Source organism: Leptidea sinapis, chromosome 10 (assembly GCF_905404315.1).
Source record: "Leptidea sinapis chromosome 10, ilLepSina1.1, whole genome shotgun sequence".
NCBI classification, from domain to species: Eukaryota; Metazoa; Arthropoda; class Insecta; order Lepidoptera; family Pieridae; genus Leptidea; species Leptidea sinapis.
The window spans coordinates 11,487,496-11,509,227 of record NC_066274.1 but is presented as its reverse complement, the minus strand read 5'-3'; the positions used below and the strand labels follow the sequence as shown (position 1 = coordinate 11,509,227).

At 35.2% G+C, this 21,732-nt stretch overlaps 1 protein-coding gene across 3 annotated transcripts in view; it reads right to left on the bottom strand.

Annotated features, from left to right (window-relative positions):
• Positions 1-11,426: 11,426 nt before the first annotated feature.
• LOC126966630 (uncharacterized) overlaps positions 11,427-21,732 on the bottom strand; it is a 31,098-nt gene continuing 20,792 nt past the window's right edge. For 2 of the 3 annotated variants that reach the window (XM_050810791.1, XM_050810789.1), the window contains exons 2-5: positions 19,183-19,354; positions 16,868-17,664; positions 14,780-14,924; positions 11,427-11,677 (exon numbers count right to left, since the gene is read on the bottom strand). In XM_050810791.1, the coding sequence (XP_050666748.1) occupies positions 11,547-11,677; positions 14,780-14,924; positions 16,868-17,664; positions 19,183-19,339 (1,230 nt within the window). In that variant the 5' untranslated portion in view covers positions 19,340-19,354 and the 3' untranslated portion in view covers positions 11,427-11,546. The remainder of the gene's footprint in view (positions 11,678-14,779; positions 14,925-16,867; positions 17,665-19,182; positions 19,355-21,732) is intronic. The other variant, XM_050810792.1, reaches the window with a different exon arrangement.

Below are 21,732 nucleotides of genomic sequence, written 5' to 3'. Positions count from 1 at the left end.
TACGCATATTTCATTTAAATACTTACCCACAATATAAATATATATAATAAAATAAACAATAGACCTTTCGAAGGCTTTTGATTGCGTAGATTTTAGTATCTACCTTTTTACTTAAGCTTAAGTTTAATTTTTAAAGTATTTGAGACAATCTTTTTAAATTAATGACATCTTACTAGTGAACGCATATATAACATGGAAGCAGTCTTGGCATACTACCTGCCGTTGGTTATTAGCGCAAAAAATTCACACAATTAAGAGTGTTAACGTTATTGAATCTAGGTCGATATTAGAATGTGTTTTGTCAGTTACTTTGGCATGCGCAAAACGTGATTTAAGTAAGGCCGACGATTGTTTCATTTAATATTTTTTTAGGTAATCATTTTTTTATCTATATATGATAGGTTACCTAGACAACATTCGGTGTTTGTAATTGATACACAAACGCACACATGAATAATTTAACATTGCAATAGCACACTACAATACGATTACACGCCAAAGAAGGATAGTAAATGCAATTATCGCAAGTGAAAAAGAGATAAGTATAACTTGCTAATTGCTTCGTATTTGCATAGCAAAAACACAGAATCATTCACCAGATAAGATTATTTTACCGTACACCGTGATTTATGCTTATATACGATTCATTCATGAGTTCATGTAATAAAAGTTATAAAGTAGTAAAACTACATTTAAATTAGGTAAATTAGGTGCTATTGATTTAAAAAGATATATTTCATATTGATTTAATAAATAGCCATTTTGATGATTTAAAATATTTGTAGATAAAATAATAAAAAACATACAGACATATCAAAACAAAACCGAAATGTACTAACAATAAGGGTTCCATTTTTACAATTTTACTAACGACAGCTCCCAAAAATTTTAAGTTTACAATTATTAATATATAATATATATTATAAATTAATGTATTTTTGCTGAGGGTTTATTACAATAAGATAATGGGAGAAACAGAAAATGATCCATTGATTCTTCTGCAGTTAGCAAGGGATATACCGAAAGAGCAGTGTTACTGATAAAACTCCTACGCAAGCAGATAGCATTTACTGTCTACGTCCGCTACCTACCCTAAAACTTGTTTTTGTAGTTTGATAGTTCAGCTATACGCACTTGTTTATTAAAAAATATTAAATTTCGTATTACATTCACTGCAACAACGCCTTTTTTACATCATTTCCTAAATTGTCCTAAAATATACTACCTCGATCATCCCGCAGCAGACAGGGTAGTTGCGATATATTCGGAGTATTATCGTATCGTTCCAAATGTGTCGTTGTCGATTTTGCGAATAGACCTTTTTAGGTAATCATTCTGTCTCGACAATAACCAAGAAAATATCGAAAGCTTTCTCTGAATTCAAATCTTTTTTAAATCGGTCCAGAAATGGCCGAGAATCAATTTAACACAGAAAGGTTCCACCGAGTGACTCCAATTGGAGTCACTCGGTGGAAGCTCCGCTCAGCTTCGCTTAAAAAATAGTACTTTAAGGTCAAACAAGGGCGTTCGAATTAACGCACGCAACAATACACATACACATGATTTACACGTATACGATAATTATGTATTTAACACGTTGAAGCTATGTAGAGACTTGGCTAAAGATCCCACGTCACAGGAATCGATCCATTAAGAGGAAAAAAACATAGGGTTTTTTTTGAGATTGTATCAGCCTATCAATGATATGTTGGACACCTCCAACATACATTGCTATGCAGACGACAGCACTGGTGATGCCGTATACACGGGCCATGCAGGTCTCTCTCGGTCGACCAGAACCTTGAACCTTGTACACCAAAAAAACCCCATTTGTCGTATCACCGCTCTTCGACGACACTTCCCTTAAAGCCTCGCCTAGTATCGGAATACTAGGTCTCGAAATCTCGAGCAATTGCCAGTTCCGTGGCCATCTAGAGGGCAAAGCCAAATTGGCTTCGAAGAAGCTGGGCGTTATTAATAGAGCCGGCCCACATTTTAGCCCTGTACAAAGCGCAGGTCCAGCCACTCATGGAGTATTGCTGCCATTGTTGGTCTGGCGCACCCCAGTATTAGCTGGATCCATTTGACCGCGTGGAATAGTTATTTTTAACCTAACAAGTCATTATATTGAGTCGCCAATCGTCCACTTTGTGAAAAATATCTAGACAAAAATTTATGCGAAAAAAAAATACTAAAATTAAATGCCGTTTAGAAGTAGTTACAAAAATTCAAACAAAAAAGGCTCCACTTTGAGATTTTTCTTCATCTATTTATAACATTATAAGAATAATATGAAACGTTAAAACTATAAAATGAATTCACAGAATTCAAAAATATTTATTAACTGAATGAACTGCTGACATGGAATAAAAATTAGTAAAATTAATAATTTTACAAAAAAACTCATCCTCTCCGGACGTATCTGGCAGTATGTAAGTACCTAATTTTTGCGGTTAAAGAACGAATCAAATGGTAAGGAGCCGGTATGGTTTTTTTTACACAAACTATTTAATCTTTATTTATTTTGATCTTTTGTTATAGTTAACGCACTGTAATGTGCAATGTAATGCAAGTTTTATCTCAACTTGAGAAGGTTCCATTCGATTTACCCGTTACGTGGTGACGAAGAACGGTTAGAAGTATCCAGTATGCCTTTTGGTTCAAAATTTCATTTATAGACAATAAATACCAAATAAACTAGGGTATGCTTTATTTCTTTAGAAAGCAACAACCAACTATTTCTGCACTCTACCCCATAAGCCCAAATTCTGTATTCTGTTGAAATAGATTTAAAATCGTAAATGTTAGATTGATCATCTTCATTCATTATACCGATGAACTTCTTATGAACCCTAGAATTAGTTATAACTTCGTACAACTGATAATGCGTATAAGTACTTTTATTTTTCAATTATGGGGAATGCATAACATTACCACGGCGTACCTATTAGTAAAAACCTGTGCCCAATATGTTTTTTAAATTTTAGTGAACCATTAAACATGTGCATTAAAAAAATCATAAATTATAGAAAATAATTAAAAATAAAAGAATCATAAAGTACAGTAATCGGAATAGAAAGAAAGCTATTCTCTATCCCGTTTAAGTTCTTCGCCAAAGAGTGATAGAAGTAAGTAGTTAGAAGTAAATAGTGAGAAGCAACTTGAAATTTCATCGGGACCTCTGTTTGAAATAACCAATATTAATATTATAACAAAAGCCGTGAAAATATACACAGGATATTTACTTTCTGTTAAATTTTTTTCTAAATCTTAAACTGCAACTCTTTTAATGCTTGGATCTGATATATACATTTCTTGATCTCTTATTTTTCTTATAATAGATTTATTTTGACTTTTATCTATCCTGTAATATAATCTTACCTTCGTTATCAACTCTATACATATTTGTCACATGACATGTTTCTTCGGTCAATGAAGATAAAGAATAATTAATTTAATATTGAAGTCTCTGTGTGTATTGATATTAACTGGCTAATTGTATAGCTTGTAAATGTTCAGCTTCAGACATCCACCCCCTTACATATTTGAAATATCTAAAAAGTAATGTTTAGTAGATTTATCTCTTAAATTGTTTACGGATGAGAATTTTTTTACAATTGAGCAACAGTTTAACAAAGAAAATGACCGAATTTATGCTCAAAGCTCTAAGGAAGCTTCCCAATCAATCGACAGAGTGCAACGTGGGCACTATCAAACATCAGTGATGGTTTGGTGAGGTATTAGCTAAGAAGGAGTGACTGAGCCATAGTTTTGTGATAAAGGTCTCAAAACATCGGCACAAGTGTATCAAGATACAATTCTTGAGAAAGAAGTGAAGCCCCTTATGACACCGTGTTCAATAACCAAGAATGGTCCGTCCACCAAGACTCGGCGGCGGGTCATAAAGCTACGCAGTCTTGGTTCTTACTGATCAGATTCTGATCGATCGGAACTAAGCCCGATCTTATCTCGCTGGATTATGATTTATGGTCAGTTTTAGAGAGTATTGCTTGCTCTAATATATAATAATTTGGAGTCCCTAACACAATCCGTACATTGGAAGTGAATAATTTTTCCATGGAAAGAGTGCGTGCTTCTATTGATAACTGGCCTCAACGTATAAAGGACTGTATTGCAGCCAATGGAGACCACTTCCAAGTAGCTTTTTATATTTTAAATTATTTTATATTTATGTATTTAACTAACACACTGTAAAAGTAATAAATATTATATGCAATAGTTTTTCTTTTAATTTTTTTGGCAAGACTAGATATACATAGTTAGGCACCTTATGTATCCATTTAAATTTATATAATATATATAAATCCACTTGCACTTGCACATGTACTTGTACTTTTTTTTATTGAAACGTACTTGGAAAAGTACCTGGCGAAGTAATTGGCATAGTACATAATCATAATCAGTGCAGGCGACAACGGTGTCTACGGTGACAACGGTGACAACAGTGACAACAGTGACAACGGTGACAACAGTGACAAAAGTGATAACGGTGACAACAGTGACAACAATGACAACAGCGACAACAGTGACAACGGCGACAACAGTGACAACGGTGACAACGGTGACAACGGTGACAACGGTGACAACAATGACAACAGCGACAACAGTGACAACGGCGACAACAGTGACAACGGTGACAACAGTGAACACAGTGACAACGGTGACAACGGCGACAACAGTGACAACAGTGACAACGGCGACATCAGTGACAACGGTGACAACGGCGACAACAGTGACAACGGTGACAACGGCGACAACAGTGACAACGGTGACAACAATGACAACAGCGACAACAGTGACAACGGCGACAACAGTGACAACGGTGACAACAGTGAACACAGTGACAACGGTGACAACGGCGACAACAGTGACAACAGTGACAACGGCGACATCAGTGACAACGGTGACAACGGCGACAACAGTGACAACGGCGACAACAGTGACAACGGCGACAACGGCGACAACGGTGACAACGGTGGCGACGGTGACAATGGTGATAACAATGATGCATGATTGTATGACAATCAATATCATCATAAAATATCTGTTGACGGTGACAATGGTCTTACTCCTTTGAAAATATTATACTTGATACCTTATATCACCATCATCAGCTGATAATCATTTTAAACCATCAATAGTGATCTTCTTTGGGTAAATATCTAAAAGAGATGCAATAAAATCTGCCTACTCGAATGAGACATTTTTATTTTTTGGGGAACAAGGCCGTAACCTATATTACGCTTTAAAATGTAATTAAGTTTACAGCAAATTGTGTAGTAATCGCGATAGTTTGTTGGGAACAATAATTTCGAACAAGGTAAAGTGTTGTTATAATGTTTATCTATCTAGATTCTGAAACAGTTAGCTTATTGCCAACATTTAAACACCCAATGTTCTAATAACCATTACATCACCCAAAAGAGTGTTGTAATGTTGTACTGAATTTCATAACAACACTCCTATTTTTTTTCATTCCCTTCATGCTCAAAGAGTTTTAACAGACAGCCACATTCTTATTGCTCGATGCGTGGCATCTGTATGAATTTCAAAAAAAGAACATTTTGGTTTACGCGCGTTCCAGTTTTTCCCCGCCATTTTTCTTCGATATTTTTACTGTTTTGTTTACAAAAAATGAGCGATTAGTTTCCAAAAGAACATAATATTCAAGTGAATTTTAATTATTGCACTATACAAAATGTAAATTACTACTAAAATAAATAATACTTTCATTAATACTTAGATTATTTGTATAGAATTAGTAATGGGTACTACTAAGACTGGCTGCTTTAATGTTAGCAGTAAGCTAACTGTTTCAGAATCTTTTAGAGGATTCATATTTTGGGTGTAGATAAAGTCTTGTATGCAACTGTTGATAATTAGGTATTAAAAAACACTCATGTGATACTATTATCACACTCAGCTTCGCATCGTGAGATAAATCCGCATTCGTGTTTTAATACCCCTTATTACACAACAGTTGCATAAATAACTATTACTTAAGCTACAACTTATAACATTTTGTGACAAAAAAGCTTTCAAAAGTTTACTTACATAAATAAAAACATTTAATTAGGTATAAAAAGGTGTCAAACGATTTACGTGGATATTAGTGTACTTTTCTGTGTAATCCATAAAACTACTTTTTTAGTCAATATAATTTCGTCAAACGTAAAAATACACAAAAACCAAATTATTACACTATTCGCTTACTGCTTGTAAGAACACTCTGAATAAAATTGATCTAACGTAATTTGAGTTGCTCTTTACTATAACGTAAAAATAAACAAATCGACATACGACCACTTACAGAAAAATTTAAAGAAATAAATATTATGACTCATGTACATTGTCAGTACATTTATGAAAATTTAATATACGTTCACAAAAATCGTCACCTTTTTGCTCTTAATAGTGATTTTCATTGTTATAACACTAGAAATATGGGATTGCTTGTAACTAATTCTAGTAGGCTTCATAAGATACATAATAGCTTTAAGGGTAAATGTATACACTTCTATAATAAAGTCCCAGCCACTGTTCAGGCATTATCTATAAATACATATAAATGTTTTATAAAAAAATGGCTCAGTCGTAAATCCTATTACTCCACTGCTGAATATCTAAATGATCGGACATCCTGGGACTAGATTGTGATTATTTTATAGCGATAGAAATGACTGTACAATATTGTATATTTTTATTGAAATGAGCGCAAAAAAAAGAATGCTGGGAGAGTTTCTTGCGCCGCTTCTTCTCTCTCAGAGCGCCATTTGTTTCCGAAGCGTTAGTAGTATCTAGTAGTTATTAGAAATGACATCAAAAAGAATTCTAAATGAATCAATTTTGAGAAAATTGATTCTTTAGAATTTATGCCTTTTATGCCTTATGCTTTTGTTCTTCTCAAGGTACGATTTGTACCCTGGTAGGCTCAAGGGCTAGGTCCATTATTTTGATATTAAATACTTATCAATCAGTTCATATGAATACTAGTAGATTGTTGTTGACCCAATCTTGTTTTTGATTCAAAGTCGACATGAATAATTTACAATTACTTAAAGTAGACTACTATTTTAAGTAATTGTAAAAGTAAGTAAGTAAGTAATTAAGTAAAGTTAAGTAAGTAATTAAGTACTTACCTACATTGTAACAAGATTTTTTTATCAGTTTATTATCTATTAATATATAATAGCAGAGATTTTTTATGTGATAATAAGGGGCATTACGAGAAGCAGTTCAGTTGATGGTAATTGATACGTCGTGCCCATAACAATGCAGTGCCACTCAGGATTCTTGAAAAACCCAAAAATTCTGAGCGGCGCTACAACTGCGCCCGTCACATTGAGACATAAGATGTTAAGTCTCATTTACCCAGTAATTTCACTATTTACGGCGCCCTTCAGACCGAAACACAGCAATGCTTATACATTACTGCTTCACTGCAGATTAGTAAAATTGTTCACCACCTGGGTTATGTTTTTCGTACTTATAACGCCAATAGCAATACGATGCTAACATACAAACTGTCGATATTTCAGCTACTTAACTATTGTGGCTGACGGACGGACAGTCGCACAGATGAGTCATAGTCGCTTCATTGTGTGTCTTCTACCGCATTTATCACGGGGAGTGTTCCGAAGAGCTGTTCAACCTGATTCCTGCCGCCGAATTGCACCTTCGCACGACACGCTTCAAGTTAGGATATCATCCCCACCACCTGGATGTGTGGCGGTCCTCCACAGTGCGGTTTTCAAGGACCTTTCCTCCACGTACTACAAAGCTGTGGAATGAGCTTCCTTGTGCATTGTTTCCGGGACGATAAGACATGGGTACCTTCAAGAAAAACGCGTACACCTTCCGTAAAGACCGGCAACGCTCCTGTGATTCCTCTGGTGTTGCAAGAGAAAGTGGGCGTGATCACTTAGCACCAGGTGTTTTTCCTCCTTTTCCATAAAAAAATTATTCATAGTACAAGAGCACTTGTAATACAGGAACGAAAACTTATAAAAACATGTGAATAGAATAAATATTTTTATATTGTCTTTACACTTCGATGTTTTTACATTCGCTGATACTAAAAATAATCTATTATTGTGCGCTTACAATAAATTGTTACTTACGAAAATAGATATAAACTATGAATCATAATATAATGTTAAAATATATTTCATTGTTTTTAAATATATTACAAACTATATTTGATTGACCTTATTTTGGCTTCGTAAATATTTTTCATAACATACTTATTCCTAGAACAAATTTTGGTCAAAATACTACTGAAATGGTTATTATATTTACAATCTATTTAATTTAAGAATTATAATGAATTTATTTGTTATACATATCTTTTTTACACAAGAAACACCGATTCAGTACTAAAGGAAGGTAAAAGTAAAAAGAAATATATCTACCGGGCAACATATTGAAGTTGGTGCCAAGTTAGAAACCAAAATTAATGAAATGAATAATGATACTGAAACAAAAACCTACTGGTCACTGGTATTTTTATGTTTTACTTGATACAATCTTCAAAATGTTGATTAAAGAAATTTTATTTTACTTTTTACACACCTAAACCTTACCATTTGGCCTTATTGCATACTTATGCATTACATATAGCCATAAGTTTCTCCTTTTGAAGTCAGTTTAGTATAACACCATTATAAGTTTGAGGAAAATATTGCAACAACTAATGAACATTTTAACACAATTATTTTGATTACCATGACTATGGTAATCAAAATAATTGGCAAATTAAAAAAACCATAAAGTATTCACAAAAGACTTAAGTTATTGAATAATAAGGTTTGAATTGCAAGTTGAATACGGGGCCCTGACTGACTGTTACAAATATTTCTGTCTTATGTCTTGTATCTCATTCATAACTTAATTGATGTGGGAATTAATAACTTTGAAGATCACCAATGGGAGAATCCTTTGCACAGGATGCCGGCTAGATTATGGGTACCACAACGGCGCCTATTTCTGCCGTTAAGCAGTAATGTATAAGCATTACTGCTGAAGGGTCTGAAGGGCGCCATAGCAAGTGAAATTACTGGGCAAATGAGACTTAACATCTTATGTCACAAGGTGACGAGCACAGTTGTAGTGCCGCTCGGAATTTTTGAGGTTTTTCAAGAATCCTGAGCGGCACTGCATTGTAATTGGCAGGGCGCTTCAATTACCATCAGCTTAACGTGCTGCTCGTCTCGTCCCTTATTTTCATTAAAAAAAAGATCTATTCTATTTTTAGAATCAAAGATAACTTATTAAAGCAAGAACCAAATTCATGTTGGACTGAGGGCCAGGTATAATTATTAACCAAAATCTACTTTTATTCGTTGTCTCTTTTGATTACTTCTAAAGAACTGAGACGACCGTATGTTGAGCTCACAATTCGATGTTGATGATGAATGTTCGAGAAGTACAAGACTTGCACCTAATTGTCAGTAATTAGTTCTGCCAGCTGCGAACTTGTATCGCTCACGATTCTTGGAAACTCAAATTCTGGAAGTACCGCAATAATGGTGAATAGATATCCATTACTGATAATGGATAGTAATATATTAAGACATACAATGTAATAATTATTTCTTTCATGTTATACAAGAAACTGTTTGTGTACATCAGATTACTTTAGGATAAGTGAACTAGATATCAGAAGACGAATTCACATAGACACAGGCGCGATGAGTAAGCCAATCAGAATTTGGCAAATCAGGAAGATATCTAATAAAATCAAAAAGACAATAGAGAGGTCTTTAGTCTTCTCAATCTTCCAAGCGGCAGAGAGGAAAAGGATTGACGCTTTTGAGAACTGCTGTTGGAGACGGAATGCTTCGCATACCTTGGACGGCTAACGACCGTTTTCAATGACGTATCTCTAGTTACGGATACATTTCTGTCACCGTTTACGGCCGTTCCCACTATACGATCTACAGATAGAGATAAATTACTACCTTCTACTGTCAGTAATTAGCTGTCAATAATCTGAAGCTGCCTCAATATACCCGATAAGTCATTCATATCGCCTTATATTGGGATGCATGAATTGCAATTTCCATAGAGACTTCTATCGCTGGTTAGCTATACGTCGTCCCATTGACAGACAGCGTGTACGAATAAGGTGAGTTACCGATCGATATCGATAAGTTTATTGGGACAGAAAAGTCGATGATTTTTATCTCAAATAAGCGATAGACTGAATATTGGGAACGGCCGATAATGACAAGATTTCATCTATCGATAGCTATGTCCAATGTAGTTATAGTCCAAAAGTTGAAATGTAAGTAAGCGTAAAAGGATAGAATTGTCTACCTCTTGTAAGTTAAACTAAGGATAGATAGGTTATTGAAAACGGCCGTAAGAGAACAAACAAGCCTATCCTGGAGCAACTTCGCATTGGCACTAGATTCTCTACAACCTGCTATCAAAAGATCCTGGGGTATTTTGGCCACTTTGCCTGACACCTTCCCAGTAATTTAGACAAATTGATAGTCACAGGCAAGGTGGAGGGCAAAATACTACGAGGACTATCACCCAGCCGTTGGTCGGACCAGATCAAGACACACGCTGGCCTACCACTTGCGACCGCAATAAGGAAAGCCAAGGACCGAAAGAGTGGAAGGCTTTAGTAACGTTACAAAAACTTTGAAGTACGGACACAACCTTCAGAAATGAAGAAGAAACTAAAAATATCTAACTCTCTTGATGACACCTGATACTTCAAACAAATAACGTGGATCACGTGACAGAAGTGAAAACTTTATCACAGCGAGGTTATTAATACAAAATAGAACCATTTTTTTGTTCTATATTCAGAAAGTTATAAAATTACGAATATACTTATAATGTATATTTTATATTATGTACAATTACTCTGGTTGATCTGACCGTTCGCGTTCCCTAAGTCGACTCGGATCAACTTAACCTGAACCACCGGTACATATCACGGCATGACAGCTCAGTCTCATTCAATACCCACAGTATAAGACACTCATCACAAACCGTAAGGAGCCTTAACTATTCGTAAGTTTAGCAGACGAAAATATTTAATATATCCATAAATAATTTTGGTTTCGAGTTGATTTTTGAAGTAATCACAATATCCTTAACCCCTTATACAAAGACATATAATTGTATATATTGTTCTTAACCTTTTCAAAACATTTTTTCCACCAACTTACCATAAACTGTCATTTAAATTGAATCGCTCAACACAATTTTAAGTTTTTAATATCAATCTTTAGTTGACTGAGATACACATAAGCAAATTTTAGCTTATTTTAACAATCACGTAAGTCTAATTCGTTTTGAAGTAAAGAAGTGCATTTGTCTCGATTTTTGAGGCAATCTTTCTAAGTATCAAAACGCTTAGAAAAATCTAACTTACGTACAAAAAGGTATGTCTGTTTTATACATAATATATTTACAAAAATAATAAATATATCTTGTTAAATAGTGGAATAATCGGGGACATAATATGACGCCTGTAGCGGGTGGTCACCGCAACAGGCGCACGGCAGTCAACGAGCTGGTGCTCTCCTGGCCACCCGGAGCAGCACAGGACCAGCCCTCACGTCCTTGAACAGCCTTATTGCTTCACCGTGAGTCAGACCGGCAGTTCCCCGGCCGTTCACCGATACAATCTCATCACCTGAAATTATAAAGAAAAAATTTTTGTGAAAGTTGTTAATAATAGGATGTTTTAACATTAATTATAAGTGTTTATTTTAATCTTCTTACTGAGTATCTTCATACTGGTACGTGTAATTTAAGCATATCATGTGCTGCTTTTGGTGAAGAGTTAAGGTCTTTGGTTGTGATAATGGGTATTTCAGAGAAGTATTTATCAAAATCATTTGCAATTTATAACGCGATTATTATTATTTAAACAGATAGAGGTTTTACGGCAATGAAACTGGCAGATCGAATCTACCAGTTTCATTTTTAATTATATTCCAAGTCGCTTTTACTATATTATTACTGTTTTTAATTTTATTTGCAATGAAACGTGTTTTCGCTTTATGTCAAACTAATTTAAAGAGCTTGGAGTATTGTTTTTACATATATTTTTAATTCTTCACTATTATTGTAATGTTTCTCATAATAAAGGACATATAAGCGTTTACGACTTTTGTGGATACCCAATGATGAATATCATAAAACTACAACAATGTAAAACCCTAACTTTATCACTGATTCTAGAAATATTACAAGCAGGGCTCTCTGTTCGTTATAAGTCGATTTCGTTTTTTTCACTCCAGTTACATACAGCTGTTAGATCGCGTTGCAACTTGAGACAATCTTTGACTGACGTAATTTGGAAGATAAGCTTAAGGACGTCGGCAAATTACGCTTTGTAACATCAGCATCACGAGTGATCTGCATTTTGCACCACTAACAAAAAATAAACATGTGCCTTTTAGTAGTAGTAACCAAAGAAAAAATTGTGCCAACAATATGGCGATGACTAATAATGTCAAAACAACATACGGCACCTCCCAGCCAACCAACGCAATGTAAAGATGACCTTTAAGTCCTACGCTACTTGTGTTATTGAGGCTGAGCGTAAAACGTTATAACTGTTAATGAATAACAGTCACGGTCATAATAAATATTATATACACGATAGCGGTGATATATTTTTTTTTAATGAAAATAAGGGACGAGACGAGCAAGACGTTGATGCTGATGGTAATTGATACGTCCTGCCCATAACAATGTAATGCCGCTCAGGATTCTTGGAAACCCCAAAAGTTCTGAACGGCACTACAATTGCGCTCGTCACCTTGAGACATAAGATGTTAAGTCTCGTTTACCCAGTAATTTCATTAGCTACGGACGAAGCAGTAATGTTTACACATTACTGCTTCACGGCAAAAATAGGCGCCGTTGTGGTACACAATATAATCTAGCCGGCATCCTGTGCAAAGGAGCCTCCCACTGGTAATACAATACTATGATGATTTTCACTAACACGAACAATATGATTACATTCTCATTCAAATATCAAATTTAAATAAAGTATAAATAAAGTGTTATTGATAATTATATATTACTTATTATTAACCTCAATTATCACACTTATTGACTTCAACGATAACTTTAAATAATAAAGTTGTTTCACAATTTCTCTAATCTGTGGTTTGTTGTGTGAAATTAAATCAAAGTATAAAGTCTGCTTCACTGGTCTACAGAATTTGAGTGTCCAATCGAGTTAAATTAACTGAACTCATGTGAAGCTGTTCAGTGCTAGCTTGCTCATGCAAGCTCTGTTGATATCTGACATAAAAATATTCGTACAGGGGCAATGCAGTCGATATTAATACCATATTTTGGCTGCAGAAGAGGGCTATTTAGTTATATATAACCTTGGTCCTAATGTAACATTAAGTGAAAGAAAAAATATTTTAAGTGTTTCTTCTCAATATATTCTTAATAATGTTATGTACGTTCAAAGGCAAATAATTGAATTTTCTAGAACTATTTTATAATCATAATGTTAACACCAGGAACAAACATAACCTTTTAATGGCTTTTGCCTTAAATCATGTATGCGTAGATAGACTATGACAGCTGTGAAAACGTAGAAAAAAAGGACTTTACAACTAACCTCTATTCAGAGCAATTCACGCGCACTAACACAAAGTGTCATACAAATCGCGAGTGTAAGACGTAGCTTGTCACGCACACTAAACTTATAATCCTGGCCTGTTTTTATCGTTTGTCTAACAGCAAGAGACTCTATCTAGACGTTTAAATTATATAAGGCTTCTGCTCGGTTGAGTTAGTAAGTCTTTAATTAATTGGCGATACAACATGATCCCAGAAAATGTTCAAAAGAAATGTATTACAAAAAGAACATTCCATTAAGAATTGTTAAAAGACGTTTATGTGGTAAAGGTTACTATAACGTAAATGACTTTCTTAATGATACCACAAATTGGAGCGACCGCCCTCAGGCTATTAAAATTATAAATTTAATTGTAACGATATTTTATAAATAAAAAAAGAAGCCCGCTAAGTCTATCACTACCACCAAATACCACAAATTCAATAAGTGATTTCAAATCCTATTTGTAATAAAAATATTTAAATTTGATATTCACATAATTAAAATAGCATGAAGCTCATCAGATCCTATACTTATTAGGACAAACTTCCCTAATTTAATACTGCAAGCAATTCTTAAAGCATTGGTCCAATTTTTTCATAAGTTTTCATTTAAATATTTAAATCATCGGCTTCCCGTGTTACGGAAAAGTAAAATAGAAACAATATAAACATTTTGAAAGTGAACGAATAAACTTCGTGTGTTAGGACTGTGCGTTAGTAGCGCTCTCTGGGTTTCCACGGAAGACCAGCGTTGTGGATTCTTTCGAAACCACAACAAGGCTGAGTTGGGGGCCAATTGGCGTCATTAGATCATAATTAGAATAGTATAACTTTAAGAACTATTTTCAGAATATATAATGACGTCAATAAATATTTTTTCTTTCATTCCTTCTTTCTTTAACACTGGTTAATTATAACCAGTTTTAAAGAAAGTGAGTTGTATTAACAAGTATATATTATTTCTGTAATTTTACGTCATTTCGGTTCAAGTATATTTTTAGGGATACATTAATTTCAACGACACCTGTTCCTGCATAATGATTTTAATTTAAAAACTTTCACGTTTTCGAAACTGGTTCACACACCCATTCATGTCAAGGTATTAAGCTCATACAAATATTAAGGTGAACATTTTGATTACCTTCCCGTAGTAAACCGGACTCGGCGGCTTGGCCGTTCTTAAATACGGTCTTCACAAAAATACCCATGTCCCCCCGGGGGGAGTCGCGCCCCCCCACAATACTAAATCCGAGACCTTTGCCGCCTGCAGACTTCGTGAACCGCACCTGTAATCATATTATTAAACTGTTATTTATTTGTTGTTGGTAAACAGCTTTCATTGAGCTACACACGATAATAATATCGACTCACTTTTATGCAAATTGTCTTCGATATACCTACAAACATACATATAAATCCAGTGTCCTGATGTTTGTTTCCAATGAACTCCTGAACGAATGGATGGATTTTAATAGGGAATACTTCATGGAGTGCAGTTGAGTCCAACTTGAGAGAAAGGACAGTTCTTATAACGATATGGGACCCATTAATATTTTTATTTCCAATATTTGTTTTGTATGGACACATTGTCTTTGAGAGAATTTATTGGTGCACGGTTTGACAGTTCTGCTGTGAAACAATTTCATCACGAGCATATGTTACGAAATAATTCTTGATGTTATGAAATGTTATTGTCAAACTCATAAAAAAAACAGTATTTTATTTACTATGTACAGAACAACGTCTGTCAGCTAGTAAATACATATAAACCATGCATGATTTAAAAAAAAAAACATCCGTATTATTCACCATATTAATTATGTATGTGTATAAGTAAGAGTTAAGTACCGATAAGTGAAGAGTAACAAAAGACAACTAATCTTAAATTGTGTATAATATTACTAGCTGACCCAGCAAACGTTGTATTACCAATATTAAAATCGCGATACAAAAGTAACTGTTGATCGTAGATGGGTGAAAATTTGAAGTTGTATGTATTTTTTAATGCTGACTCATAATCAAACAAATTAAAAAAAAAATTCATCTCGTGTGGACCACCCTTAACATTTAGGGGGATGAAAAATAGATGTTGTCCGATTCTCAGACCTACCCAATATGCACTCAAAATTTCATGCGAATCGGTCAAGCCGTTTCGGAGGAGTTCAATGTTTAACACCATGACACGAGAATTTTATATATTAGATTATACATATTATGTACATCATGTCTTCCGCGCTCATCTGCTACTCTTTTGACTTCACTTCCTGGCTTCCACCACCATCCAACGAGTCATTCATGCCCTCTTTGTGTCGATTTCTTTTAAGATTTTTTTTTGGGATTAATCATTTCATTATTTTTTTTAACTAACACAAGTAAGTCAAAACGTTTGAGTAATGTTGGTGCATCATTTCACATACATTGTATAAAATAAATACAATGTAGAACATTGAAGCTGTTTATATGGATTAAAAAGAGTAGCAATGAGTTTCTCGCCGCTTCTTCTCATTAAAGTTCATCTTTTCCGAAGTGGTGGTAAAATCTTTGACATTCATATTTTTCATTTTGACCTAAGTAAGTAAATTATTTGCCTTTCTAAGGTAAAAAACTAAGAATAGCACAAATTAAAGAAAAGAAAATTACCTTATTATTAATATCCTTTTATTTCTTTGTATCTTTATTTATCTGACACGTTTTTTGATTACAATAACCAAACTTGTTTATCTAGGAACCCGTAACATAAACCGCATAATGATACCTCGGCTATTGTAAACACAACTGGGTATAGCGTCTCGAGTGGCCGGCGTCGGGTTTGGCGGCAAAACAGCTCCGCAGGTGGGTTCTGCGGGCGCGCGGGAAGTGTTGGCATATCAGAGGTGTTGTGAAAAATGTCCGAATGACTATAATTATTAATGTAGGCGAAGATTATTGAATTTAGGGACATGTATATGACACTTTTGTATCATCAAGAACATCTGGGGCATCAACGTCACATGTTTGTTCTATGGACTTGAATGTTTGTTACTTAATAAGAGATTAGTTTACTAAGCTATCCATGCGATTTCTCAAATTATTTGATAATTCAGGGTGCAGGTAGCCTGAAGATGGTTTAGTTAAAATAAAACTTGACAGGAGGACATAGATACAATAATGATAGGCGAAATGTGTTTACGAAAATTGAGCAAATCGTAAAAATTCAAGTAAAAGTATGTTTTCAAGTGTATAGATATACCTCAAACGTGTGCGTATCTCTTGGTTCAGGAACAGGTGGTCTCTTCACAGATTTTTGCCCACTCGGTGGAGCAGGTGGTGGCCGAGGAGACCGTGGGGTGACGCTCACCCGCAGCTCTGCGACTCCGTTCCTCAGCTGCTGCATCGGATCTTGTCGCACTTGAACTCTGGGTAGTCTGTACGGTTCCTCCCAAAGCTTCTCCACGTCGCTTTCACCATATCTGTTAAAACCGTTCTTATATATTGGAATGTCTACGTTTTCACTGTATGGCCGACTTCTGTCCTTAATGTTTCTTCTTTCGAGTTCATAACCGTAGTCTACTACGTCTTTGCTCTCAGTAATAAGTGGAGCTTTTTCCCTCGCTGGTATGTTTTTCTGGTAGACGTTGGGCGAACTGCACCGACGACGTACTGTGTGAGGTGGGGACTGGGGAGACGACTGTCTTTCTGCCGTTGGACTCGGAACGTAAAAGGTCGCCGGTCTTTGAGGCGGAGGTGACAATACATCGTGTGCAGACAAGGCGCGCCGTCTGAGCCCACCTCCGAGCTTTCCTAACGCTCTGAGTATATCGGGAGCACCACTGGTGACGCGAAGTGATGCTGTAGTGTAGACTTTGCCGCGATGTCTGAACGATAGTTTAGAGGGGGTTGCGGGGGAGCAGTGCGGCGGGGGTCGGGGAGGAGAGGGAGAGCACCTCGTGGGACTTGCGTCTCGGTTCCCTGAACCCGGTCGTAACCGAGAACACCTCCGCCGCAACTTTCGCCATCTTTGCGACAGATTCGCATTCCAGCTTTCTTCTGAAACATGTTTCGTTGTATTATTTGATATGTAAGAGACACAAATTGCACAAATTCATATGATTGTTGTTCAAGTAGGCGTATACAAACATGTAATGACACTTCTTTCTATAATGCTACCAGTACCTCTACAATGAGTTAGCAATCGGATCATGCGTTCATTTACTGCAAGTTGATAGCGAGTAAACATGAATAGTTTTCGGTGAAATTCGTACCTCGAGTTACAAGCACTCGCGAGCATGAGCTCGATATCGAGTGTAGTGTCGTCATGTTGGTATTAACTAGCTTGGCACCAAAAGTAGCCGTCTCTTTCTAGCTTTACTTATATGAAGGAGAAAAATATCAAGCTCTAGTTCTCAAGCCGAATAAGCTGTAACCTTACCGAGAAAAAACGTCGACAAAGATTTCGATAGGTTTTTTATTTTATGAGTCATACTAACGAAATAAGTTCTATAGTCGACCATTGGAGTCGCTCTATAATTACCCATACAAATTAAAACGAATGGTAGAGGAACTGTAAACTCATAGTTGAGGTACTGTAAACTCATGGTACAGGTACTGTAAACTCATGGCAGAGGTACTGTAAACTCATGGTTGAGGTACTGTAAACTCATGGTTCAGGTACTGTAAACTCATGGTAGAAGTACTGTAAGCTCATGGTAGAGGTATAGGTTGATAGGACATATTTAAAAAGCGTTTACACTCACTTAAAAGGTCGGCGGCACACTCAAGATTGCTGTGGTGTTGCACAATGCAGTGAACATATTTTATTATCATGTGATATTAATGGTTAAATATCTACAATAGGTTCTTTGGTATTTAAGTTATTAACAGCTCAGTTTATTTAGTAAAAAAAGAGACACAGTCAATCGAAGAAAAACTTAAAGAAATAAATATTATGACTGTTCATTATCAGTACATTTATGAAATTTAATATATGTTCACTAAAATCGTCACCTTTAAGGGCATTAATAGTTATTTTTATTATTATATCATTAGAAAAAAGGGATTGCTTATAACTAATTCTAGTAGGCTTCATAAGATACATCATAGCTTTAAGGGTAAATGTATACAGTTTAATGATAAAGTCTCAGCCACTGTTCAGGCATTATCTTTAAATAAATTTAAGTATTTTATTAAAAAATGTCTTTGTCGAAAATCCTTCTACTCCACAGCTGAATATCTAAGTAATCGGATAGACTGGGACAGATTTTGATTATTTTATAGCAATAACAATGACAGTACAATAATGTATATTTTATTAAAAAGAGCGCAAAAAAGTATGCTGGGAGAGTTTCTTCCGAAGTTGATTAAAGTTGTTTCCGAAGCGATGGTACTATTAGAAATGTCATCAAAAAGAATTCTAAAGGGATAAATTTTGAGAAAATAAATGCCTTTTATGCCATGTTGAACGTTCATCAATGCTTTTCACCAATCTTCATTGGTTATAATGTGTAAAATATATACAGACTATCAAAAGTACATTAGCAGCATTGGATAAATTACATTAATAATTACCTTTTTTGTTAGTATCAGCATCTGAGGCGTAGTCGTGGGCGCGTGGAGGCTGAACAGGTGGCGTAGTGGGTGCCGCGAAGCTGTGTCTGAGTGGGGTCATACGAAGCAGCCGCGGTCGGTCGCTGGAGCCCCGGGCGCCCCATGCCGGAGCACCCATCACTATCCTCGTGTGCTGCAATTAGTACAGTTACATTACTGATACAATTATGACAACTATCTTGACTTTGAACGCGTTAACACTACAACGGCAATTAAAAGGCTTAATAGGCATTTATTTTCATGCTGCTCATAAAGGAGTGCAAATGCTCCATTCACCATGTTTCCTGCGTTCACTCTTCTCTCAATATCACTCACACACTTATATGCATATATTTATCTTAATATATATAAATAACGTGTCACGTTGTTTGTCCGCGATGGACTCCTAAACTAATGAACGGATTTTAATGGGGATTACTTCATGGAGTGCAGTTTAGTCCGACTTGAGTTTTTTTTTTATTTCGATTTGGGACCCATAATTATTATATCTTCAATATTTTTTTTGTATGGACATATCTTCTATGAGAGAATTTAGTGACGCACGTTTTGACAGGTCCACTGTGAAACAATTTCATTATAACAACAAGGAGCATTTTTTTACGGAATAATTCTTGATGTCTTCTTTTGACGAATTGATTGGCAGTATGAATATACACATACCATAAGCTTTAATCATATTATAAAATATACTCTACTTATCTGCTACTCATTTTAAAAAGCAAAATGAGTAAGCCGAGGCATTGAAATATCTAAACAATAATGTTTTGAGGCCAAACTCTTAGCATTCAAATATTACTAAAATCGCTAACTTTTTGCAAATAAATAGACCATGTAACGGAAATCATTCATTTTTAAGCTCAAGTTGATCTGTACGTGTTTACAGTGGATACAACAGACAGACGTCACGCACCGTTAAGTTTTGAATAAAGAGTGTTTAGTTACCAGGACTCTATAGTCTATACATGTATGTACCTATTATTAAACACGATAATACGTTTAAATATGGCAAGAATGTTTATAGACAACGCGCTTCATAGATTTGTTTGTGAACGGTTTTGGTGTCAGAACCCAATCATTATCAAAGTGATATAAGCGATGTTTCCTGAGGTGACAAAATAAGCCGTAACTCCAGGTGATAGGGACGTGATCTGGTTGAATATATTTCTATGTCAACACGCACTGACCATAACACCCACTAGTAGTAGGTTTAGGTCGCGTAAATAATCCACTTCCGGCGATTTGGTTGTACCCAGTAACACGTATTAGTATGTGTATGCTAATAACAGTCGTAATACTTCATCTTACCAGTGGGAGGCTCCTTTGCTTAGAAAGCAAGCTATATTTTAGGTACCACAACGGCGCCTATTTCTGCTGTGAAGCAGTAATGTGTAAACATTACTGTGTTTCGGTCTGAAGGGTGACGTAGCTAGTGAAATTACTGAGCAAATGAGACTTAACATTTTATGTCTCAAGGTGACGAGCGCAATTATAGTGCCGCTCAGAATTTTTTGGTTTTTCAAGAATCTTGAGCAGCACTGCATTGTAATGGGTAGAGCGTATCAATTAGCATCAGCTGAACTTACTGCTCGTCTCGTCCCTTATTTTCATAAAAATCTTGATGTTGTAAGTAAATAAGCACGTCCTTTGGTGATATTATTATGAAAGATCCTAAAAATAGTGAAGTGAAAACTTCTTTAGCGGCGTTCAGTACTTTTCTTGAGATGGGTATAAAATGTTAAACTCACGTCAGGACACGTGGCCTGATCGAAAATTCGTAAGACAGTCCTTCAAGTTATGGATGAAAGTTGATTTTTCTGAGAGATAAACTATTAATTGTAAGATAATTGAATAGTTCTGAAGTGTTAAATTTTTTTGGTAATATAAGTTGTCATTTTTCTGTAAGATAGCGCAATAAATCATAATTGTATTTAACCAAATAATTGCTAATACTTTTATACTGATAAATAAACCATTCGTGTGAAATTATTCCCTTACCATTCGAAATTATTCAATTATGTATAACGCTAATGTTCAAGTTTTTACTTCTGTCGGTACTCCCGGAGTGCAACCCGTTATTTTTGCTATTAGTCTCTCTTCTAATCTAACAATTTAATAATGTATTATCTATTACACGACGACCTTCATAGCTGAATGGTTCGGGTTCGAATCCCGGTAGGTGCAATCATTTATATGATGAATATGAATGTTTGTTTCGGAGTCATGGATGTTTATATGTATCTATGTATGTTTAAGTAAGTATATTGTATTAAATATATCGTTGTCTTGTACCCATAGTACAGGCTATGCCTAGTTTGGGGCAAGATAATTTGTGTAAAAGTTGTCAATACTATTATTATTATACACTTTTATTATGAAATACCAACCGACATCATAATTTATAAAGGTATCTATCACAAATAGGCCATGCAGTAATATTAAACATTTAAGTGTATAATCGACTGATGTTATTGTTATAACAAATAATTACTAATTTTGGTACATAATGAAATA